This window comes from Strix aluco, chromosome 7, assembly GCF_031877795.1.
Source record: "Strix aluco isolate bStrAlu1 chromosome 7, bStrAlu1.hap1, whole genome shotgun sequence".
In the NCBI taxonomy this organism is placed as follows: Eukaryota; Metazoa; Chordata; class Aves; order Strigiformes; family Strigidae; genus Strix; species Strix aluco.
Window position 1 is genome coordinate 33,351,451 of NC_133937.1, and position 16,730 is coordinate 33,368,180.

Genomic DNA, 16,730 nt, shown 5'->3' on the forward strand with positions numbered 1-16,730 from the left:
AAAAGAAATGTAATGATCCGGTTATTTAACACGGCAGAGTACACACACTCCTAATAATACTAATGACAATGTCTGTTCCATTATGTTAAATGAAAAAGATGACTTGTATATGTTTACAGTAGCCCATAATTTAATTTAATTTACACACAACTGAACTGGTTAAATTTACAATGTAAATAGTAGATCATCTGTATGTACATCCTGTATTTGGACAGTTCTTAAATTATTGTTATATTGATATAAAGCCCAGCCTAGGCTTGTTCATTGAGCACTCAACACATGGCATTTTAGTGACTGAAAGGGAAAAAAATTAAACAATTTGCATACTTCTGTACTGCAGCAAATGACTGCACTAACAAGGTCACCATGCTAAATTGACATCATCCACACCACATCCAACTTCTAAAAATTCTCCAATATTTGCATGGTGATGCCTGTAAAAACCTCATTAAGTGTCAGACTCTTAAGGTTTTTTTATCTCTTGCCTGTTTAATAAGCAATTTATTTTTTTAATTAAGAATTCAGTATGCTTTTAATTTACACAGGAAAAAAAGCCTGAGTGCTCTGTTTTGCTTGTGGTAACATGGCTAGCTGTACAAAACACGATTTCTTCCTCTACTACATACATAATTGTATTTCCAAAGGTAACTCTCATTGAATCAGATAACTAGCAATTTCTTTTGTAATCAGAACCTAATTAGGTTGTTGTTTACAGTGTAAGTGATCAATAGCTTTTATTCTGGATCACACAGTGTCAAAGCTCTAATAATTGGTATTAAATGTAACAGAGATACTGTAGTCAAACCAAATGTAAAAAATCTTCAGAAAGTATGTACTATACTGGGAGGTTATTAAAATTCCCGATACTGCTTAAAATGTTTAATGTGCTGAATAGAAATGATATTTTAAAGAAAGCTTTGTGGATCAAAGATGGATTTAATAATTGTAATGTTTATGAATTTGTTTTGAAAATATTTTTAATTGGATAATGTCAGACTTTTGAATTATAATGCTATGTTCATTAGCATTTCAATAGGTTATACTATCAACTCCTTTTGACATAAAAGAATTTGATTTGTTTTTTAAATTATGAATCTCATAATCTTTTTTCTGTTGTCACTAGTTTTCAATAATTTGATTAGCTTCTACAAGAAGAGCAACAGGAACCACATGGGCTTTGCTGGTAATGATGTGCTATATATTTCTTCTCCGAAAGCAGCTCTGCTGCCTTTGAAAGTAATTTGCAGTTTCTTATCAGCACAGAATTAAAGAGTAATATTGTCTAATTTGTTATGTTCAGTGGCACAGAGTATCGTAGGATTCTATCACATACACAGTGCTTTGAAACCTATATTATGTGACCATAATCTAGAGTACATAAATGAATTTCAGAATTTCTGAAAGTGTTTATTATTAGCTAAGAAAAAGCTCAAAAGATGAACTTGTCAACAGGTTTAATAATCTCTTAGTATGATGTGTATTTTGCACACTCCCAATCTTCATTGCAGTTTATAAAACAGTAATTTATACTTTATAGTTGTGTTGCAAATAACTGATCTGGATATTTCAGAGCAGGAAGGGGCATAATTGTGTAAGTCACAATGTAAATCTGTAAATTCAACATGATGAACTCCTTGCTTGGTGAAGTTATCTTCTACATTCAATAAAAACAAAAACTGATTACTCTTGATCATTTAGACATAACTGCTTGTAACAGTCAACAAGCCATCACAGTAAGGTACAAAGACAGCCCTTAGGAGAAACGCTGCCTATTTGATGACATTTAAAGCTTTAAAGAATTCCTTCTAGATACCGCAGAAAATCATCGTGAGCCAGCACAGGCTGTCAATGTCACTGAATGAAAAGCAAAGTGATCAAATCACGTATACTGGCCATATTGCCATCCAAACCATTAAAACAATTTATGGAACTGGTCTTGCAAACAGTTCATCATGTCAGCAATGCCAAGCTCTGCAGTAGGAACTACCAGGGTGAGAAGAGCCCGTCACATGGGTGAGTGTGCATGACGCCACCTTGTAATTGGATCAACCATCTTTTTGTGTTGATTTTAGCAGTCTAAGAAATAAAACACAGTTTAAATTATATCCGACTACCTCTTTTCCCTCTACAATGTTGTGATAAGAGAAAACATGAAGTTCCTGTAACTTTCTGAGCTGACATTATCAGCTCTGTATAAACAGATGCTGTTTTAGTAGAGCAAATAAATTGTATGTAATTTTTTATCAAACAAATAGTATAATAACTGCACTATATTATCACAATGGAAGCATAGAAGACCATAGACTGTACAGCTGAAACCTGTAGCAAAACTTGTTTCTACTGCTTATCCTCAAATTTAAAGAAATATATCTTTATCAAGCTTTCAAAATGGCTGCTTCTTGTTAATTTAAAGAATCCTCACCCTTGTTAAGGCTAGATGATTATAATTAAAAGATAAACGTACTGTTAGAAAGTTCTATGCCACACGCTATTTTTATGAGAATTTAACTGAAAGACGTACATTATACCTGTATGCGAATTATAATGGCTTCTCAGCAGGGAATGCAGAATCACTTACAGTACGTAAACATTTAAAGAGGAAAATGCTAATACACTGAAAGAGTTTAACATCAGTAGCAATTTATCAAATTAAGAAGCTTCATAAAGTCCACTCTCTGGGAGAACATTCACCATTAGACAAAAACCTGGCATCCTTGATAGTCTGAAGTTCAATCAGTTTGAAAACCAAAACCATTCAATGAGATAAATAGGATCTTAAGAAAACTGCCATCCTCCTTCTCAGGTAAAAGCCAGAATTAAAATAATAATTATTAAAATAATCCAACCAGGTCGCTTTACAGGCAAATTTACACACTGTCTCTTTAAAACACTGCATGCCCAAAAGCCGTTTGGGTTTGGAATGTAGCACTGCACCAAGTATTTCACAAAGCCTCTAAATATCACAAGAAGCTTTTTTAGAGAGAAAAAAAAAAAATTCCAGCTGACTGAAACTGTTCTAGCAGGAGTGCCTCAGCTTAGCTCCCAGACCTGGAATTCCAGATAAACAACAGAGGACAGGAAACAGATTTTTTTTTTTTTTTTTAACATGTCCTTTTGTAATGCAGCTACAAGACGACTGATGAGCTTAGGAACAAACAGAGTGAGAGTGCAAGTGTCATCAGAGTGAGCGGTGTGCTTAGATAGAAGCTTCTAGGAAGAGCAAGCGAATTTTCCGAAGATATGTGACTGGTGGAGACTCCTGCTGTGTTGTCTTTCCCAATAGCATTCTGCAAGACACAATACTTTCCTTGGTCACCATTACACATTTTCATTGTAAAATATTTAAATATAGATCATGAAATTCATCTTTTGCTTGTTCGTGTCCCACCCTCCACTGTCAGAGACTGAAAGATATGAAAGGAATCAAACCAGATGTTAAAATGACAGTATTTTAAAGTTAGTTTAAAGGATAAAAACACAAGTACAGCACAATTTAAAAAAAAAAAAAAAAAGTACGAAAAAATCCCTACTTTAGCAGTGGTTCCATGTATAAACCTACCATTGTTAAGTAAGACAATTTTTTTAGTGATCTGTGTTTATCATGCCAGTTTATTTTAAAAAGCAAATTCAGGACCCGTGGAGAAACAGCAACTTCTGCACAGTCAGCAGAACAAGTTTGTTTGACAAGTTACTTCTGGATAATAATACATAAAATCTAATCCATGGCATCAGAAAAGACAGAGTTTTCTAGCTTATGAAAATTTTATTTCTCACACCTTTTTTTGCTTAATCGCTGCATTATTTACATTCCTTGTATTCTTTGCTACCAGTAATGAAACAGTATGCATACGCAAATACAGATTGGCAGATTATAGTGAACTATTTAAGGAGGAGATGTAGCAGGAATATTTCTCATTGCTATCATCCTTAGTAAAAAGAAAAACCTAACAGGTATAATCACCAAAGTAGAACAATTTAGACTAGGGGGGACCTCTAAGGTCATTAAGTCCAACCTACTCCATGCAGAGTTGCTCAAAGCCTGTCCACTCAGGATCTGAAAATCCCAAGGATGCCGCTTCTACAGAACAGAGGGGACAAATCTCCCCCATCCTGGAGAGGCAATGGGCCAAGGTACAAGCTAGACGTACCCAGAAGAGCAGGTACAAAGAGCGAGTACAGAGCATCAGTTTCCACAGGAATGACTGTCTACAGAGCCATAAAACTCTGTGCCATTCCCTCACTTTGATATCACCTGCTAGGACTGGATAACTGGAAGGCCTTAAGATGCAAACTGTTACAAGTAGTAGAGGCATTGGGGGAATTATCACAATATGCTTTCTTATACTCAGCGCTGGGCATCTCTTTTTTGGAAACTGTCACTGACAGACCACGGGATCAGATGGACCAGCAGTTCTTACGGTAAGCTACAGTTACTAGGGCCTTCTTAAGGTCCTTTAGCCAGCACAAGATGTCAACAGATCTGTTAACATTACTGCATTGTTCCCTCACATGTTATTAGGCTTCATTCTAGAATCTACAGGAAATTCTTGATAGGACCTAAAGAATTAGGAATGGGCTATAGAACTGTCATTGTTTAGAACAACTGGGCAAATCTGGACCAGTGAAGAGAACCTGAAAGATATGGTCATATCCTTTTGGTGGCTTATGCCCCATGCAGCTGGTTTTGCTCCAATGCCTAGAATATGTGCCTCCACATTGTAAAAATTAATTTATGTGTATCACTAATTATTAAGCTTCCTGAGAGACTCAGTACAAAGGATATGGACTGACAGACATGGAAACTGATGTAATGTTTACGTCTGAAAGGGGGCCTTGGAGGTCAGGCTGAGTAGACCACTCAAACAGCACCGCAAGGTTCATGTCTCTTGGGGCTGTCAATTTGTCTCCTGATGTATGAGCATCATTTCATGACCTAAACTGCCCATTTTTGTTAGCCACAGAATTACATCCAGTATGTTTCTGTGTATTTGTTAAAAGCCATATCATCTTGTCTTCCTGCAGATTATTAACTAATTATGCTTGCTAGGTGCAATGGTGATTACCATGGGATTTGCCTAAACATGTACTGTACAGCTATTAAAATATGAAGTCAGCAGAGGCCACTTTGAGTGCAGCTCTGGATTTCTGAGGAAGGTCATTCTTTAATACATTATGGTATTCAAACATAAGCGTGAGCTAAGTCCATTACAATCTTGAAAAACTTTGAATGCTTCATATTTTGGAGAGACACCTGTGCTGTGAAATACACATGATCCACACTCTTACCTCATTAAGACAGAGCTCTGTATCTACTGATTCATTGGATTTCCGCTTCTTCTGTGCCTATGAACAAATGCAAAATTTATTCCCTGTACAATTTATACATACAGCAGCACAAAACAATTAGATAAATTCGCATGGGTTGTCATACTCCTATAATTTTGACAGTGATTTGCACATGATTAGCAAATAAACGCTCCAAATGTAACTACATGTTTTCCAATAACATTCACATTCTGATTTGAATTTACAGCAAAACTTCAAACAGTCAGCTAAGGGTACTTAGTAATTACAATGATGAGTGCCATCAGCTGCAGAGAACATGTTATGTTCTGCGGCCCCTTAAAAATGGTGCTGTATGTTCATGAGAAGAAATGAAATATGACAGTAATAATTACCATAATATCACTGCATATTAACAAAAAATCTATCATATGCCTCAGTTTTAGGAAAATATACAACACAGAAGTATCATATCCTTAATAATTCTTGCAATTTCTCCATGTATTATTATGAAAATACAAATATAATTTTAGTACATTGCATGGCTGCCACAGAGTCTCTTCTAGAAAGTTACGAAAAGAACATTTTAATGCCTTTTAAAATACATACTTGTAATTCAAATTGCGCTGTTTGTTTACATTGTGTTCACTGATTATTATACATGCAATATTATTAATGCAGGAATATTTTAGATGATCAAAGCCTAAGAAATGAATCTGCTATACCTTCAGCCATGTCTTATGATGAGCATCCATCTGTTGCTATTACTGTGTGCTCTCCACACTGACTCAAGTAAGAGACATTTCTGGTGACAGCATCATACAAAATGAAAGCAACAGCGTGCACTCTGCCTGGCATCATACAGTATTTAATATTTCCATTGCTCAAGTGAACATGACTGGGCTGGGAGTTATCTGCTTTTCTATAATAGCAATAGCAATCCCCATGGTGCTGAAGATATTTGCAATAAATGGTGCTGTGGCTGATTTAAGTACTTCAGTGATTCTCAATATAATTCCTTTCTTTGTATATTCCAGAAACATAAACAGCACTCTTTTATAGGAGCTACCAGTGTTAAATGTACAATCAAGTCTTATAACAGAAGATCTAGATTTACACAGTGAAACTACTGACTGCACGGAGCACGTCTGATACTTCCTGAAAGTTTTGTTGGACTTGCAATTTATTTCCTGCAAAAAATAAGGATCTGAATCTCACTATATTGCATTCATTTAACACTGCAGAATTCCACCAGTTTTGGCAGAGATGGACTGAACTAAAGCTGATGTGAGGAAGTGCTGAGCATTTTGATTTTATACCCTCAAAAAATTCAGTTCCATGTGTGGCTATTTTATTATATATCTGAGAGCCATTGGTGCTGCCTATGGATACAAAATATTCTTTGACCTAATTACTGATTTTAGAATCCAAATGAAGGAACTGAACTTCTCATTAGGAAGCACATTCCCTGCTTTTCATGATATTTTTATATTTATAAATAGATATATTAGAGGCAACTGAAAAACTAAACCAGCTGGGATTTAAGAGAAAGACAGCTTAACTATAGGAAGAATGCATACTGTATATACATTGATAGTTTTCAAATATATGACAAAATAATAGCTCAGTTCATTAATAAACATCCTCTGTGAAATCTCTCTCTTACATACCCTTTCTTCTAATTAGTGCCATTAAAGTGGTTATGGTAAGCATAAATTTAACTATCTAAATGGAAAAAGCAATGCCTGGAAGTAAATTTGCTATAACAAGAAGCAACACGGTGAAGCCCTCCTGCCATGTTTGCAGTCGTGGTGGTATTCACACAGGTTAGGAAACTTCTTTTAATGGCATCTGGGTAGATTTCAGCTCCTAAAAGGCTGGCTCCAAGTAAATGGGTAGAGAAGGAGAAACTGGATATAAATCCTGGTTTTCTTAAATCCTAAACACCCATACTACATTGCATTGGAATGTGAGGCTTCAGAGGAGGTATGAGTAGCTGTTCAGAATTTAACAGTGTAAACTCTAAGGACTATACAAGCCTCATATTTCTTAGATTGCCATTCAGTGCTAAATTTCCCAGTCCACACAAACATCTGTCTGTTGGAAACACTGTGCTTTGCTGCTTACCACCTGCTTTGGATTCATAACACCATGCTAACTACAAGTCTACCCTTGGTATTGGTCTCAACACCAAAGTTAGAATTTATGTTCCTTCTGTACTGTGTTTCTCAAATGAGAAAACATAAAAATACTATTTTGTCTATATGCAGTAAAGTCTTCCTTTACTTCATTTGGCCTGATAAACAATAGAGTGCAGCAGCTAAAACATATTGACCTTTGAGAACACTATTTTAAGGGTAAAATCAACAGCTGGAAACAAAATCAACATAAAAAAAGCGCTTTTCAAACATTTTGATCAATATTCCCTAGCTTTCATTTGGAAGGTAATAATTCTCCATATCCATATACTTAATGTAGTCATTCTAACATCAACAACACTTATTCACATGTATCCTCTATTATAAAGTCCTCCTTTCTTAGAATTGAAAAGTAATTTTAATAATCAGGCAGCCTTTTATCTTATCAAAACAGAAAGGACAGTATCTTCCATTTAAAAATACAGCAAAAATGCAACCTCTTTGAGGGCAGGGGGGAAGGTAGAAAGAAAGAAAAAACTATAATTTTGAGGATAAGATGAGACATTGTATGCCATGTTTCAAATTGGAAGAGTACATTTTTACTGTTGAGTTATAAACCTGTAAAAATGGGTTGTAATGGAAATGCTGGCATAGGCTGCACTACTATAATACAACAGTGCATCACTAAATCACAAGTAAAGGAAAAAAAACCACCTACGTATTGAAGACAGTGCTAAAGAAAGCATATGTCCTGTAATTACAACCTAAGAAGAAAATTCTTCCTGCTCTACTCTTGGGCAGAAAGGACTCTACATGTTACAGAACTTCTGTATTTGTGCTACAGTGAGTGAACACCTTATCAGAAGTAAAAAATCAGGGCTTGGAGGTTATGCTGATAGCTTTGTTGGAAATACAACCAGACTGGGAGACATGCATTTGAATTATGAAGGATCTCCTCAGCCGTGTGATATTTACCTTACAACTTCTTCCATTATCCCCCAAAATTAAACAATAGAAAAGAATGTCCATCATGTACAGCTGCAAACAATACTGACAGGGAATATCTATGCCATCAACAAATTTGGGAAATGAGAGCTGTTCACTATGCAAGATGCCAAAGATTCACTGTTAACCCCAATCTCAGGTCTTCTACATGCCTAACATACAGGCAAGAAGGTACCTTCAGAGGTGCTAGAAGTATGTAAACTCACAGGAGCAAAATAGCACACAACTCGCCAGGTTGGACGGGGCTCTGAGCAACCTGATCTAGAGGAAAGTGTCCCTGTCCATAGCAAGGGAGTTGGAACTAGATGATCTTTAAGGTCCCTTCCAACCCAAACCATTCTATGATTCTATAGTTAGTAAGTCTGTATTCAAAATTACACTTTTTTGAATTTTAATATAAAGCTCTTATCTAGTGACAAAAATATCTATGGGAATGTCGTCATTAAACAAAACAGAAGCAGGGCTGGGCTGATAAAAATAATAATTAAAAAACAGTGAAAGAAAAGCAGCTTAAAATAACTGGTTAAACATATGGAAAGAGGTATGAGATCTCTTCTACTGAGGTAAAATAGCATTTGTTAATGACTTATACACTCAGCTGTGACATGCCTCTGACTGTAAACCAAAGTTATGTAAGATGGGTTGACACTCACCCCGACTTCGCAGGGAACTGTAATTCAGTAATGTGGGCTACTCTGACGAAGCTGCCCCCATACTGCCAACAACCTTGCACTCACTTAGGCTTTTATATTCTGTAAAAACGAACATCTGCTTTTCCAGAGAATCTTATCACTGTGGTAGCACAAGCAACAGATGATATTTAGAGATAATCATATTCATGCACCTCCTGATGAGCTTTAGTATCCTGTATGTTAGTCACACAAGCCCTGTTTTGGTCTTCGCAACCTTTAGCTTTTAATATTTGAACTAAAGTGTTGGACTTAGTCAAAGGTTGGTAGAGAAATCAATTTCATGCCTAGAAAAGAAAAAACTCTCATGACCAGAAGCAAAATTTTTCTTCTTTCTTTCCTAGAAAGAAAGGAAACTCAGGACTGGCAGAGGAACTAGTGGTTTTCTGAAAGGAGAAAGGAATATTGCTTATAGAGACACAGGATTCTGTGGACCTTCATGTTTCCTTCTAAACCCAATGGCTCCTAGATGAGTTCAATCATCTGTCCTTGCTCAGACACACCCTAACCTAGTCTTCTCTTGTCCTGCACCTAATACCCACCGTAAGATCCTCCCAAACCTAGTAATTCTCTTGCTTCCCACCCCCCAAATCCCTCTGCCTCCATCCTTTGCAGACACTATAGCTCTGGATTTATTCCCAGAAATGCTATCTTGCAAGTATGCATCCAGCTTCTACAAATCACAGCACTACATGGTTAATAAATGCATTAAACACTGCAGCAGTATCTCACCAGGAGTTATTTATGGCTTGTCATCCAGCAGTATTTTTATATATCCACTACAGCATGCATATCTATGTTACTCACAGCGAAGAAAAGGTCTGACTAGGGACGGCTCCAAACACAGGTGAGCTTTAATTTGGTGGGAGGGGAGGGAAGGAGAAGAACGTAAAGCAAAACAAATGCATTGGACCTGAATGCAAACAGGCACAGAGTGAGCAGCTGAACTGAGAAACCAGTCCCCTGCTGTTAGCCACACACTCTGGGCCTTATGTGCTTTATGAAATGTATTGCTTAGACATTACAGTGAGAGACAACAGAAGTATCATTACAATAGATATCTGTTATGTGGGTTGTTTTTTCAGCTAATTTTAATGAGTGTGCCTTTGTCCTCTCCTGAGATGCCTGGTTAGTTATGCCCATATTAACAAGCCTTTCTGAAGAAGAGGGACAAATCTCCCAGAATACATCCTTCAAATGACCATGCTTCTGAAGTAGCTATAACAAGTGAGAGTGCTTGTTCTTTTTGTTTTCTCCTGTTGATTAGAGAGATTTACTATGCAACTAACCTGTTTTTCTAACAGCAGGACACAAACAATAAGGAGAGAAATATACAGACTGTAAAAAACCAATCAGTTTAACTCTTCTGCGCTCACTAAGCAGTAGGTGCATCTATCACAACTGTCAATAGTATTTTCTTATTAGCACAATAGTACTATGCCATGCTGGAGTATAAATCAACAGGGAAGATAAGCAAAGTGCAGGTCAGAGACACAGGGCACTAAAATAAGGATCCAATTCAGCACAAAGTAATTCTGAAACCCGCACCGGTTTGCTATGAAAAAGCTATGAAAACAATCAGCTTCGCACAATCCTATAAAAAAGAAGTCAGATCTTTTTCTACTTTTTTTTTTTTTTTGTCTCTGCTGAATCAGCCCTCAAGATGCAATCTTGAGGCATGAAATTATTAGTCGTCATTCTGCACAAAAGTACTACAGTGCTGTCATCCCACTTTGTACAGTGAAGAAAGTATCTCTTAAAAACAAGCATTACCAAGACACTGCTGGCACTGGTCTCTGAAGCTATGTAGATAACACCCAGCACACTAAGAATCAAATCACAAGTTTTTCAACTGGGAGACATTAAAAAAAGCAAAACAATTATCCCCTTGTGCCCAAATATGCACTGGGGAAACATAAGAGTTTTACAGGCTGCAATACAGTGCAATGAACAGTTTACCAGCCAGTCCCTTCAAATCCCATCGTCTTCCAGCCCTGAACTCCTGTCCCCCATAGCTTTGTACCTGTCCTAAAATCAGAGTTTGTCCCCATTCTCTTACAAGGGTCTTTGGCTTTCCCCCTGCAGCTTTGCCCCAGCTGGGCAGGGTGGTGAACCCCAGGCAGTCCTGAGCACTGCAGGATGCCCTGACTGCCTTCGGGCCCAGCCACCCTCTGGTTTGCCAGTTCAAGTATTCAGAAATCATAAGTCTGGCCCCATCCAAAACCAGCCAACAGCTGCAGTGACAGACCTACCTTCACAAAGCTCTGGCTTTCTTAAGGGAACACATACTGCATTTAAAAAGTCCCCTTATGCCTCAACATTAATAGATTCTTGATGTTTGTGAGTACTTAAGTATCAGACACTAGATACAGTGCAACCTCAAAGCAGGGAGGTTTGCTTTCTTGTCAGGAAACGGAAGGGATGGTCGGTCTCCTGAGATCGTTTCCAAGCATTTCTTTGGGAGGAAAAGGGGGTTGAAACAAAGTCTTCGCTCCAGGGCAGGCATGAGGAATCCTCTGGGAAGAGGAGCTGGGACACATGTAGGACCCTGTTCTGATAAAGCCATCTTTCCAGCTCTTTGATCACCATCGAGGGAGCACTGCCCAGTCTCTTCTGGACAGGGCCAGGTGGGCTGGGAATGGTGTCTTTTCCCCAGACCAGCGGTGGATCAAATTAGCTCTAACAGGTGTCCAGTGCAGACACTTGGGTCTCTTGATAGCTGTAGCTAGAAACATACTTAGCAGCAGACAGGACTTCAGAAATCTCAGAAACAGGCCTATTAATTGATAAAGTCCAATACAGGTAAAGGAAAACATCCTCCCTCCAACCTTTTCAATCTTAAAATTATGAGAGAATTTGATTGGGGGCATGAGGTGGAGGGGTTGGGAGTAATCCTCACAAAACGAGCAGAAACAAGTGTGGAAAGAAGGAAAGTTGACCTGCACCATATGAATTATTGCTGGACCATTCCCAGTTCTTTATGTTAGTAAAGATGAGACCTCATTAAGCCTGATCTCTCACTGCACTTATATGGCTGGAACAATACGGCACAGAAACTGTCTAACAGCAATCTTAAAGGTTTTATAAAAAACAGATCCTATCAGAAACACCAACTGATCAAACAGCTTACAAGGACCAGACACAGATATCTTCAAATATTTATTTCAAGCAATTAGTCTCCCAGTGAGCACAGCACAAAATATGACACCCAGCCAAGACAACTGAACTGACTGACTTACCTTTCATGGCAGTACAGTAACTTGCTAACAGTTTTGTTTTCATGCTCAGTCATTAATTTATCTGAGTAAAATGAATTTCTATAGTCCTAGATTCTTGCTTCCTATTTTTAGGAGATATTATGCAATTCTCCTAACATGGTCTTTTTATGGATTTGCCTCAAGCAAATGTTTTTGCATTAAGGGTGGAGGAGAAAACAGAATACTAAAAAGCATAGATGGAATAAGTTTTTTTAGGTTAATATCTCAATGGCTCAGGCTGCCTAGGTTTTGGGTTTTTTTCCTCTAGTTATAAAACTGAACAGCCATGTAATCCAAAGTTGAGTTGCTTGGGATTTTATTATTAAAACCCATTTCCCTAGGGATTCACCACAGCTATCAACCCAGTGCCGTACATAGCAGATACAGGTAGCATCTGGCTCTTGCGCACTGAACAGCATCTAAAGAAAAGCAGCACGAGTCATTACAATCCCAGTTAAAAGACATACTCAGCTTTTAATTTTGAACAAAGGTAAGCCATTGACGAACTACAGATCCCACAACACCTCCCCAGGCTGATGTGTGTGCCCTTGCGTGTCCGAATATGCAAACAATGTCGTTCTGTTTGGCAGCAGGCGAAGTACCTACCTCCCCTATTAGACTGCACTATGTGGTGCACTGGAGTGTGGTGTAAACACTCCTGAGCAGCTGTCAGCCACGGCTACTAGGGGACTAAAAGCAGCTCAGCCAGAACAGCACAGGCCTGCATTGCACTAATGAGCCTTGAAAAGAGGCACCATACTAATGGAGCTACAGTGCCTCTACACCACACCTCGCACCTCCAGATGCGCCTCGGCTGGAGGGCGGCTGCGATGTGCTGCTCTGTGCTCAGCAAGCATCCACTATGCCTGTCGCTTGCCGGCAAGTTCTCCCTTGCAGAGAGCAGATGACAGGACAGCGTGGGGCTGGGACTCTCTGCTAAGAAGAACTTGGGAGCCTCCCAAGCTGAAAGCAGAGTTGCCCAGAGTGAGCTCAGTAGAGATGCTCACCGCATCGGTGGGCCTCACGAGATATCCAGCTCTGAGCCGTCAGCAGGTGGAAGAGATTAAGAAAACAAGGTCACGCGTTGCCTTTGCACTCAGCCAGCAGGACCAGGGGTGGTGTCCTCTGGTTCTGCAGCTGGAAGGAAAGATCAGGCAAGCTTGCTTGAACACCAGTCTCCGTGAGGCCTTGAGCGCTGAGCATTACAGGAAGCTTCTGTTCATGCTATGCCAACCTTAAGCAACTGATGTTATTGCTGGTTTCTTGAGCACTGTGTTCACTCATAAATTTTAAAAGGGAAGGGAAGAGAATGACCATGAACATCTGCTTTTGGTTAAGTGACTTTTCTCTTTATTAACCATATGGGTATGCACGTGTGTGTTGTGAGTGTTGTAAGCATGTCTATGCACAGAAGGAAAACACAGAAAGCCTTAAAAGGGTTTCAAAAACAGATAACAAGCGACTTCGCTGCAATTACAGGGAGGCAAAAGCAAAGGCTGCAGATACTAAAGTAACCTTGCACAGGAAGGTAGAAGAAACTAGCCACTCAGCTGAGCACCCATCATACAGCTATGCCCTCCCCTCCTCAGTTTTGTTTACATATTTCAAGTCCAATGCATTAGTTTCTTTACCTCTGCAGTTATGTGGCTATGCCTGTACCTAAGTCCCATTAAATCCTGACATGATTTAGAGACTGGTTTATTTTTCTTTTAAAGTAATTCAATCTTGAACAGCTGTGATTTGGATTAATTGGTGAATTTTGCATTTTTGGCACAATCTGCTCTCCAGAAGTGCCACTGAAATAAAAATATAAAGCATTTTCTCCCTGTTCCTCTAATCCTGTAGCTAAATTCTGCAGGTGCACAGATGTATCCTTAGAACTGGCAGGGCTGAAGTTTTAGTGAACTTGCTGCAGTATTTGTCTTAGCATCCATGTTCCCTTCTAGCACTGAAAATACCATTCAGAATAAAAATATTGGAGAGATTTTTTTAGGCAATGCAATCAAGTTTACCAAAGTAAGTCTATAACAAAAACAGGTTATGGCATACTGTGGTTCTGACAGGTAGTTATTCCCCAAGAATTCAGGCAGAGCCACGCACACAACATGAAAAATTTAACCCAAATAGTTAATGTTTTGGCAAAGTTCAAAGTCACTGAACATAGAAATTTTTTAATGCAAAATGTAAGACAACTTCAACTGTGTCTATAGTAATCTATTTTTATTTTCATTTGACTATATGCCTTTATACTTCTGTAGAAAGGTATTCAAATTCACTGTTAGTATTCCTGATTAATAAATTCTGATAGCATTTTAATTTCTAAAAGTAAATTAATATCATACAATTTTGATTGTTGGCATTTTATTTTCTACGACAAGCATACGTTTCAATGGATTTAAGTCATGACTGAAAAAAACCCAAACATCCAGTCAGTCTTGTCCACAGATCTCCATTAGCTAAGCTAGACCTTGGTTTGTCCTGTCAGCTTCCTAAACATTATTAAAAGGCCCTTGCAGTATGGATCTTAAAACTCAATACTTGCGAGAGACTTTGATGTAGCATCCTACATTCATTCTTCCCCTGCTGAAGTGAGTAAAGAAGAGAAAAATCATCGCTTCTCAAAAATACTAGGAGTGAAATCCTAACACTAATTCTCTCTAATAGTGAAATATAATGGATGACATTATAGTGGCCTTCCTCATATCCATTATTGACACATGAACAATGCTCTCACACACAACAGTTAAACTGTAGTTAATGAAGCTATTCAAATAAGCCAAGAAACTCTCATGTAAGAGGAGTCTGCAGAATCATGACCTTATTAGAAAGGTGTCTTGTTCTGTACTGCCCCGATCCCACTGCACCAATGGGAATTCTTCCACTGGCCAGGCAGCAGCAAGTGAAAATGAAAAGTAACTTCCTAATATCATCTGCATATATGGCCTCAAATTTGAGCTCAGTAAGTACTGAGAAATTTTTTCCATCACTGAAACAATTTCTTAGACACATATTGTGAATGTTAGATGTTTAACAGTTATAACCCTATTAAAACAAATCTGAGCCTATAATAACCAGATTATGCAAATAATTATCAGATTATGCAAACTGTATTCACAGGATATTATCCTGCTTTGTTTCATCACACAAATCATTCACAGAAGGAAAGAAGGCTTACATTTATGTTTACATTTAATAAGCCAGAAAATATAAATAGACAAATGCTAATAATGCAAGTAATGGAGATCAACAGGATCACTTTGGGTATATTTTGCAAGGTTTCCATAGTAAACTGGAAGAAGCTTTTGAAGATTTATTGTGACTAGTTTGCCTACTTTTTGAAGTATTATGTTGTGGCAGACTGGATAGTTCAAGGGATTATTAATGGGATATACAGCCTTATATTCCGAGGTAGCTAGTTTAATCTAGCTCAGGTCAATACTGACAACTATTCTGTAGTATTTTTGAAATGAGGAGGCGGTTCTGGAGCACTTCCTCTCTTAAGAGGACAGGTTCAATACACAAAAGTGGCACTAATTTGCACCTCAGGCAGTGCACTTCATCAAAGAGACTAAGGAATTAATGGAATATAGGTTTATAACATCGCAAAGCACTCAGGATGTTTCCCCATGCCCTTCATTTCCCTTACTGTGAGACAAGCTGCTCTGTTAAAAAGGAACAGTCCTTCTATATACTCAGATTTTTCTAATTCCATTGCAACCTGTACAAAAAAAAACTTGAAGGTGCCCTATGTTACCAAATTTTAACATCCTTTAGTAGGACTCAAGAGGGAGATTAGAAGGTTTCACCTAGAAAAACATCTTGAGAGTGCTAACTGAAAAGAATCTTGATTGATGATGGTTGGCAGCAAATATTTCCCTGAGTGTATAACGGTTTTATTAATAGTTCTGGACTGAGCTGAGGCAAGTAGAAAACAGACCAAGTGAGGGGTGTTTTTTGTGATCTACCTACTCAGATGCATTCAATACTCACAAGCATCAGCTTTGCCTTGCTAGTGAGTTTCAGTGTTAATACATTGTCATCAAGTTTCCAAAGAGGAAGCATTCAAAAAAAAAAAATACATCTGGGTGTGTGTTGACTACATCAACAATATAGCTTCTTGTGTTACTCCTACCTCCAGACCAGTGGGTGGAAAGTCTGAACTAAGACAACATTACTAGAGATGAGGGATGAGTATAATGCAGACTGTGTCTACTGTATATTAACATATGTATATTGCATATGCAGGCTGCATATGCACACCAGCACTGATACTGCACTAGTGTCTTGAGCTGTCCCAGTGAGAAGTGAATTTAACGGGTTTAAGAGATGCCATGTTCAGTGGCCAAGATGGGATTAGC

At 38.2% G+C, this 16,730-nt stretch overlaps 1 protein-coding gene across 1 annotated transcript in view; it reads right to left on the bottom strand.

Moving 5' to 3' along the window:
* Positions 1-1,382: 1,382 nt before the first annotated feature.
* The window catches only part of GFRA1 (GDNF family receptor alpha 1), a 145,920-nt gene continuing 130,572 nt past the window's right edge, over positions 1,383-16,730 (bottom strand). The window contains exons 8-9 of the mRNA XM_074831358.1: positions 5,287-5,343; positions 1,383-3,287 (exon numbers count right to left, since the gene is read on the bottom strand). Of these exons, the coding sequence (XP_074687459.1) occupies positions 3,126-3,287; positions 5,287-5,343 (219 nt within the window). The 3' untranslated portion in view covers positions 1,383-3,125. The remainder of the gene's footprint in view (positions 3,288-5,286; positions 5,344-16,730) is intronic.